At 36.1% G+C, this 10,000-nt stretch overlaps 1 protein-coding gene across 1 annotated transcript in view; it reads left to right on the top strand.

Annotated features, from left to right (window-relative positions):
• LOC145280029 (patched domain-containing protein 3-like) overlaps positions 1–10,000 on the top strand; it is a 127,879-nt gene that overhangs the window by 70,126 nt on the left and 47,753 nt on the right. Inside the window, exons 9-10 of the mRNA XM_080131689.1 lie at positions 4,712–4,960; positions 8,797–8,971. Coding sequence (XP_079987815.1) covers positions 4,712–4,960; positions 8,797–8,971 — 424 coding nt within the window. The remainder of the gene's footprint in view (positions 1–4,711; positions 4,961–8,796; positions 8,972–10,000) is intronic.

The following is a 10,000-nucleotide window of genomic DNA, read 5'->3' on the forward strand; positions in this document are numbered from 1 at the left end:
GCCCTACTTATTACTATATATATATATATATATATATATATATATATATATATATATATATATATATATATCCGAAACAGCTACATGGTAAGCAGCTGATGATCCTCGTTTTCTATTTACAAAATTTCAGTTAAGGTTTTCTGTTTTAAAATTGAAGACTTTTGCGAAATCGGCTTATGCAAATGCTAAGTCTATTTCTATTTAACAATTTTAGTTAAGGCTTTTCTTTTTTTTTATCCATATATAAATGAATTCTCTTTTGGTCATTATAAACATTTTAGAAGAAATCGGATTATGTAGGTGCTTAGTCTGCGATAGGTTAAAATTAATATTTTTTTTTCCTTCCGGGAATTTAAACTGCATTCTTTATTTTTATTTTTGCATTTTTTTTTATTCAAAGTTTCTTTAGGCTATATATATATATATATATATATATATATATATATATATATATATATATATATATATATATATATATATATATATATATATATAACTACTTCATTTACTCACATAAATTAATATACGAAAGAATAAATTTATGCGTAAACTTTAAGTATTTACTTCAACAGTGCTCAATACGTAGGTAGAGCTAGTTAGTAAGTTGTAAAATATATATGGCGATTAAGCTACACTGAATATTCCGCGTTTCATCCACTCTAGGATTCTTCAGGAGACAACGACAAAATTCTCGCATAAGCCTGAGGAATCCTAGAGTGGATGAAATGCGGCATATTCAGTGAAGCTTAATCGCCATATATATTTTACAACTTACTATATATATATATATATATATATATATATATATATGAATTTTACCGTCATTGGATAATTTACCTTTCACCAGACTATCCATTCACTTGAAATCACCTTTTTCTTCACCATATTCCCTCTGCTTCACTTTTTGCTATCAAGTAAGATCTTTGACTTACTTGCAGTTTCATCAAATACTTTTGTATACAAAATCCGATCCCGCATTTTGCTAATTCCTGCCTTCTGATGAGAAGGAAAGTATTTCATCGAAACTCTGCGGATTAAGGACGATCCACTTATTAAGTGTTTCCTTTTCAGATTAAATATATTTTTAACTCTTTTTAAAAGTGTTTTTAACATGTTTTATTAACTATTTGCTCTTTATATATATATATATATATATATATATATATATATATATTAACAGTTCCATGTCATGTTAGATTCTTTACTAGGTCTACTTAATAATTGAGTCGTCTCAGTCTTCAAATAACCAATCCTCATCTCAAAAATTTCAGAAACGATGAAGCACAAGTTTTATTTTTTGTCTGGTTAATCCTAAGTGTTGGTTGTAAGGGAAATAGTCCAATTCACATTCTTGGTATAAAATAAGACGTTTTGGATTTTGGTTACAAAAAGAACGTATTTTATTTCTTAGGTAAATTCATTTACAAATGAACAAACGAGTCTCGAACCTGTGTGGTTGATTCACACCACTTATATATTCTTCCTTTAAAGTTGGCCCTGTCGGTGGGGCATTAGAATACGCCGACTGCCCCCCTGCAGAAGGTAAAAGTCCTTCAATGGGGGTCCTGGATATGACCTTAAACTATATCTAGTGGTGAGGCCCCAGCTTGTGGGCTTTGGGGAGTGTGGAGTCACCCTTTAATTGCCATTGCTCCCAGGTCCACTCTGACCCGGAGTGGTAGTACCTGTTAGGGTCCCAACTATGGGTTAAATAGAAACTGATTTGAAAACAACAAATATATTCTATTAAAAAATTTTTCTTCAAAATCTTTGGATCCGGCATTAAATAACCCGAAAAGGGTTGATATGTCGTAAAACAAAAACAACCAACCAACCAACCCTTTAAAGTTGGTCTATCCGTCAGACTTTCTTCCTTGTGAATTTGTTAAAGAACTTTTGCTGACGTCGTCCAACATCAGCTTCATCGTAAACAGCTAATTCTCGATCTCAGCTTTCTCAGACAATAACATCCTTTTGTTGATTGTGTATTTCAACCTATTGATATCACGGACAAGGAACGTTTTCACAAACATAATGTCACGGACAAACATTTTCACAAACATGATGTCACGGACAAACATTTTCACAAACATGATGTCACGGACAAACATAATGTAACGGACAGACATTTTCACAAACATAATGTCACGGACAAACATAATGTCACGGACAGACATTTTCACAAACATAATGTCATGGACAGACATTTTCACAAACATAATGTCACGGACAAACACTTTCACAAACATAATGTCACAGACAAACATAATGTCACGGACAAACATAATGTCACGGACAGACATTTTCACAAACATAATGTCATGGACAAGGAATGTTTTCACAAAATAATTCTTTGTCCTTTTTGGTTCGTTATTTATTTTATCTCAAATCTGTCTGCAGACGATCTGAGTTTACAAACGTTCGAGTCAAGATCACAGTGCAGTATCTGTTCTGATGCTACACCTCACACCATTTCTGTCCTCGATCAGTGGAGAAGAAATCCTTCATGGCTGAAATAATTTTTATTTTTGTTCCTATCCAGAGTGCCCAATCTTGAGGAGCTGGATTTTCCCCATATTAAAAACCGACCTTGTGTCTAACTCTGTCCTCGTGGGGAGACAAGTAAATAAGAAGATAAATACATTTTCAAATTACTATCTAACGTTATAATCTAACCCGGATCACCCAATATGCAGGGAACTCCACCACAAAAAACAACACAAATTAATTAGCAATGAGTTTTTGGTTATCATAGTTGTCGCTCCTACCAAAATGTGTGTGTGAGTGTGTGAAACAGCACTAACCCTATTCGGGGTTAACCAGCTTCCTCTGAATGAGGAAGTTCCATGGGAGTATGAAATTCACAAACAGTCCCCAGTCACATGTATATCCCCGTTAAGGGAGATGACGACGTTGGGTTTTTGCAACTCTTGCAGGGAGATGTCGACGTCCTCCTACATACAGCGTCTGGAATTTCCAAATTGGTCACCCATTTTAGTAATAACCAGGCTCAACGTTGCTTAACTCTGACAGGAACTGGTGTGTCAATGTGATTATGCCGTATTACCAAGATGTGGTCTAGAATTAAGACCAGAATTCTGTCTGATTTGCTGTCTAGACGTCCAACAGTCAGATCTGTCTTTGGACATGTTACCTGACAGAAAAGGAAAATGTAAATTTTTGCCATGTGTTTAGTGCATACGTCCTTTACAATTTTTAGGAATAACATGCATTTTTATTGCATGCGACCAATGTATTCATTTGTATACTTAGTTTATGTTATAGTTTGTTATAGGCAAGCTATATATAAATATAATGTCTTTATGATAAACTAGCCTGGGTGCCCGGCGTTGGCCGGGTGTTTGGAGGCTCAGACCATTGACACAAAGATAGAAAAGAAAGTCAAAGAAAATCTGACATCTTACTGCTACCCCATAACATGACCGGAAGTTCAGAACGTTAAAATTAGGCAAAGTCAATCCAATCGATACCATGACTTGCAAAAATGGATCGCAAAAATCGACCGTTCCTTATATAAAACTGCTCAGTTGAGGGAGAAGGAATTAATGTTTTTGGCCAATTTTTCGATATTTGTTGTCCGAGATGTCGAGCTCCAAAATGATATTAATCTCATGAAAATCCGTTGCCTCTGTCGAAAGTTTTAGGCAGATAGACAAACATACATTTTTAAAAATGCTTCCTTCAGTCTTGCCAAACTATGGATACCTACTGCAAGGGTGCCTGCACGTGAAATTTTTATGGCAAGAGTTGCACAATCTCCAACCACACCTCTCCTGAGTCGACATTGTTAAATACCAGTGGCAAGTGGAAGTTCAGGACGACTGGAAGCAATGCCAAGATAAGCGGAAAGCACATACAGCGCCTAGAATTCCCAAATGGTTAGCCATCTGGTACTAGCCAGGCTCAACGTTGCTTAACTTCGGTGATCTGACGAGAACTGGTGTGTCAACATGATTATGCCATACATACATACAAACATACATACATACATACATACATTTAAGCAGACGGTTGAGATTTATATTACAGATGATGAAATGCCTTTTTACAATCTTTTATTTCTACATGTGTTTTCATATGCAGCAAAATCAAATGTGGATGAACTATCTCCCTTTAATTTAGTGCACGCATATTGGAAATATTATAGTTATGCTGATTAAGGGGAAGTCAAGCAGAAATATCTAACATATAATGTTAACTTGTCAAATTTTCAAAGTCAGACCTTAATAGTATTTAAGCTGATGAATCAAACTTTGCTTTTGACTAGCCAATTTTTATTTGTTATTGTTGTAGCATATTATTGTCAATATGTACTTTGCTACAATGTATTTTTCTTTTTTTCTTTTTTTAAGTACTTACTCTTGTCTAGATGACTGATAAAGCATTTTCATATAATCCCCTAAAAATAAAAATCAGCAAAGGGGGGTAACTTTTAGATTTAAGAATATGATAGAAGTTGTTAACTTTTTTTTTTTTTTTTGCTGTATAAATCTAAATAATGTGCAAAAAAAAAATAAAACTAAAAACTAAAATGGCTTTATATTGGATCCCAGGCAACGCTGGATAACTAGAAATTGTTTTTTTTTTTTTTTTTTTAATTTGTTTATAAAATTAATTTATTTAATTGTGAACTTTAACTTGATTAATTATTCAAATATTTTTATTCCTTTTTTTTTAAATTTATTTTTAGGTGTTTCCCGGTCTAAATACGTTTTGTATTTATAATGCCATCGGAATCCTTGCGATCTATTTTTACCAAATTACGTTCTTTGCCAGTTGTATTAGTTTAGACTTGCGTCGCATCTTAGACCAGCGCAATGCCTGCGTCTGTTGCTACAAGCATGATGACTACAAAGCAAACAGCTGCAGCAAATCGGACATTATGCAATTTGTTTTTGAAAAAATTGCTTCGCGTATTCTTACGAAACGTATCTTCAAGGTTAGTTTGTTTGTTTTGTTTTGTTTTGTTTGTTGTTTTTTTTTCCATTTAACACATTTTTCGAAGATTTGTTTTTATTTTTATTTATTGTCTGTGTTTTTAGTAGCTTTGCTAAATACTGTACGTACTGATTGTGACAGATTTGTTTAGGAAGTGTGTATTTTCCTATTGGAACTGTAGACGCAGGGGAAAAAAAATCAAGATTCCTTTTAAGCCTTGATTCCAGTAAAGCAACCGGCCCTGACGGTATTCCAATTATAGTACCAAAAAACTTCAACCAGAACTAGCCCCCAAACTTACAAAACTGTTTAAACGTTGTCTTAAGGAGAATAGCTTCCCATCACGCTGGAAAATCTCATCAGTGTACCCTGTATTTAAAAATTCAGGTGATCGCTCATCCCCTTCTCAGTACAGGCCAATAAGTCTCCTGTGCGTCATGAGTAAGTGGCTGGAATCTGTGTTAAATACAGAAGTCATCAACCATCTCAACAAAAATAACCTTCTTAGTGACACTCAATATGGTTTCCGTTCTGCTAGATCTACAGCAGATGTGCTTACAGTTATATCTCATAGGATTAGCAAATCTCTCGACGGAGGCAACCTTTCTAGGGCAATTGCTCTTGACATATCTAAAGCCTTTGATAGGGTATGGCATAAAGGTTTACTTCACAAGATCTCTAGCTATGATATAGCTGGAAATGTCTTCTCAATTATTAAATCATTTCTTTCTGATAGGTTCATAAGAGTAGTAGTTGAGGGACAAAAAACAGAAGCTCACAGTATTAATGCTGGAGTCCCTCAGGGGTCCATCCTGGGGCCAACTCTTTTCCTGATCTACATTAATGATCTTCCAAATCACATCCTTACATCATTTGTAGACATTTTTGCTGATGACACTACCATTTATGGTAGCACATCTGAGACAGTAAATGACCACGTTCTCTCTGATTCTCTCTCCTCTGATCTTGAGCACGTGGTACAATGGGGAAAGGAGTGGCTGGTTACTTTTAATGCACCTAAAACGAAGCTTCTCTCTTTACATCATCAACATTCTGATCCACATCTGACATCAATTGAAATGAATGGCTTTCGTCTTAAGGAGGCCTCAAGTTTTGACAAGCTTTTGGGCGTGACCTTTACTCCTGATCTTAAATGGAACATGTACATCAAATCTGTTGCCAAGGCCACTGGAAAAATGGTGGGATCTTTCTATCGATCCAGTAGATATCTCACTGCTGATGCAATTCTCTATCTATATAAGAGCCAGGTAGTCCAAGGATGGAATACTGTTGCCACATCTGGGCAGGAGCTGCTAGAAAGGACTTGTCCTGAGTTCAAAATAGACTTTGTAGGCTTGTAGGAGATGTCCTTTTCTCTTCCCTGCAACCTCTATCTCACAGAAGAGACGTTGCGAGTTTGTCTCTGATGTATCGTTATTTTCATGGAAAGTGTTCGACTGAGCTTCAGTCTATGGTCACCCCTCGCCAAACTTTCACAAGAAACACTCGTCTAGCTGAAAACACTATCAATAATTCCCCCCCACTCTTTATCTGTGCCTAAACCTAAACGTAGATTCCATGAACAAAGCTTCTTCCTTAGAACTGCACGCCTGTGGAATTGTCTTCCGTTTTCCTGCTTTTCGGCTGACTACAATATGGTTGTCTTCAAGTCTAACGTAAATAAGTTCTTGATGAGCCGTTCCATATAAGTTAACAAATTTACCGAATTTTCATTACTAATAATTACTATATTGTCCAATTTCTATTGTACACTCTTTAACCCTTATCCTCGAGTGGCCTCTTGGCCTTGATAATGTGGTGATGCCTGTGTAAAAAAAGTCGTAATATACGCTTAAATATGATAGTATAATTCATGCAGGTTACGTATTTATCATTATATAGTCATCCACTCATCAGCAAGTGAAAGCCGACCAAAGACACTCACATGAGCAGGCAATCTTTTGGTCTCCCTAATTTGGGATGTGTAACTCAGAACATCGTTAATGTGTCCAAAATCACCAAAAATGGACACAAATGAAGAAAAAGTGCCTTTTCACCATGACAATGCACCATGTCACAAGTTTATTGTACAATGGCAAAACAACATGAAGAACACTTTGGGTTGCTTCTGCATCCAAGCTATTTTTCAGATCTGATCCTCAGTGACTATTGACTGTTTACAGACCTCAAAAGAATGCTCAAGGGAAAGAGATTTTGCTCTAAATGAAGAAGCGATATCAGAAACTGATGTGTATTTGAATATCATAGACAAATCTCCATTAATTTATTTATTGTGGACTATTATTCTCATCTTTATTAGTTGTCGTTTCACGACGTTTCGGCCAACTATTCCTCTGGCCTTCGTCAGGTGATAATTGTGACGGATAGAAACTTCGAATCTCCTAACTGCATTCTCAGCAATCACTGCCATCCATAGTTGTTGTCGTCTCATGCGGTTACTACCTGATGAAGGCCAGAGGAATAGTTGGCTGAAACGTCGTGAAACAACAACTAATAAAGATGAGAATAATAGTCCGCAATAAATAAATTAATATAAATAATACTCATCTCAATAATGAATTCCAATTAAAATAATATATATACCATTCGGTACGGACCCGACCATGAAAGATCAGATAATAAATAAACGTGGATTTATAAGATCAAAAAATCCAACCTTGATTGCCCTTCGGGGCCCGTGGTGCAGTTGATAGAGACGTTGAATCTATACGGTTCCAGATGAGCATTGTCTGAAGATAGCGATTTCAATCCTACCCAAAGCCGGTCAGAGGCTTACTTGACCAAAACGTGGAGAGACAACAACACATACAGATGACAGTGATTGCTGAGAATGCAGTTAGGAGATTCAATGTTCCTATCCATCGCAGTTACCGCCTGACGAAGGCCAGAGGAATATTTAGTTGAAACATCGTGAAATAACAACTGATAAAGGATGAGAATAATAGTCCGCAATAAATAAATTAATATAAATAATACTCATCTCAATAATGAATTCCAATTAAAATAATATACAAAGACAAATCGTTCTACAATAAAAAGTTATCAAATTATTAGAAGCATTGGAATTGGTGAATCACTACCTCAAACAATATTCACTGCCGCCATTACTTTGAACAACATAACTGTGTGGCATCCGTCAGTCGAAACGACTATGGATCAGCGCCGTATTAAGATGTTGCCTGTTTGCATCCTTTTGTGTGACTGTAGAGACCAATTCTTGATTTGCATAGTCTGCCACAGCCTTGACATACGAAGGTTGTTGTGCAATTTGCCGCTTCGTCCGGCTGTTCCGCCTGTACACTCGCTCTTCTCCTAGCTCTCTTTGCAGCATTTTCAACATGGAGGGTCCTCTCGCTGATGATAATCCCCTGGCGTATCATTTTCCTCTAGGCAGTTCTGTCAGCTGCAGAGGCTTCCCATGTATTCCTGTCCACCGAGAGAGCCTTCATGTCACGCTTGCAGACATCCCTGTAGCGAAGATGGGGTCGCCCCCTCTTTCTTGAGCCTGAGGCAAGCTCGCCATAGAGAAGGTTTTGACAACATAACTAATACAGTGATAAATATATTAACATATTTCAATGTTTTTTTGATGCACTCAACACCGATAAAAAAAAAAGTTTTGTCGATTTCCATTCTGGAGTCTACTCTAACCCTCAAGGTGTCACTAAAATTTTTCAAACAAAGACCCTCGTTATGTAACATTTTATGTTGGGAATGTGCGTTCTCATTGGTTAAAATCTCCTTTTAGAATGTGTAGTTGTGATTTGATATGCGGTAAAAAAAGTTTTTTTTTCTTTTTCTATTATTTTCTTATAGGGTTTTGTGCTATTTATAACCATTTGTTTTGGAAGCGTAAACACTTGGTGTACACTACAACTTAAAGCGGATGATGATTGGCAGCGCGTAATGTATCCAACCACACACGTCTACTACAAGTTCCACATGGCCAATGAAAAGTATTTCCCAAAACTTGAGGTTGACATTTACTGCAGTAAGACTTTTTTTTTTTAAATTTTATTTTACCTATTGCTCATTATTTTTTTTTCTTTGGTCCCCCCCCCCCCCCGACAAAAGAAGGGTGGACTTGTAAATTCACCTTTGTCCGTTCGTCCGTCCGTTCGTCTGTTCGCACTTTTCTCAATAACTACGCCTTGGAATTTTTTTTGAAATTTTGCACAAACAGTAAACATAATATGGGTTAAAAAAAATAACAGAACGGATTTTCCAGGAAAACTCTGGTTGCTCCCCTAGGGGTTCCTTCCAAGTTAAAATGGCTAAAATTGACACTTTTGTGCTTATTAAAAAAAAAAATTGATGCCTTGGATTTTTATAAAACTTTCTGAAAATAATTTTGTTTGTCTATACTTTGCGATAACTCTTGGGTGTGCCCCCAGGGGCTCTTTTAGGACTAATAAACAGTCCATTTTTGAGACTATTTTACCATATTTGTCCAAAATTTTCTGTGTATGCCTATTTAGCAGTTTTGCATGGTGCTGAAATTTAAATATGTTAAGGCGTTGGGGACTTTTGGGGCTAAATGGGGGGGGTGCAAATGATGGACTTAGTCATTTCTTTTTTTGCATGGTGCAGACCTCAAATTTACACATATTAAGGCCTAAAACTGTGCACGGTTTGTTCATTTTCACCAGGATTTGACGTCCCCTGGGAACTTTTAGGGCTAAATGAGTGGGGGCGGGGGGCAAATGCTGAACTGAGTCATTTTTGTATGCCTCGTCTCCTGTGCACTCACGAGTGACCACGCATGCTTCACTTGTTTCATTTAACTTTAAAAATGGCTTCTGACTGCTCTGGATACGTATCCATTTTATGTTAATGAACTGGAATAGTGACTTGAAGTATCGTTTTATATTTTCAATTTAAAAAAAATTGAACAATAAAGCCACTAGAAGCCACAAATACAATTAAAATATTTTTATTTATTTTTTGTTTTTTACATATTTAGTTTTCAAATTATATATATACACAGGATTTGCGATGCTAGCATGACAATGTTTCGATC

This window comes from Euprymna scolopes, chromosome 7 (genome assembly GCF_053919585.1).
Source record: "Euprymna scolopes isolate OS-2025 chromosome 7, ASM5391958v1, whole genome shotgun sequence".
NCBI lineage: Eukaryota > Metazoa > Mollusca > Cephalopoda > Sepiida > Sepiolidae > Euprymna > Euprymna scolopes.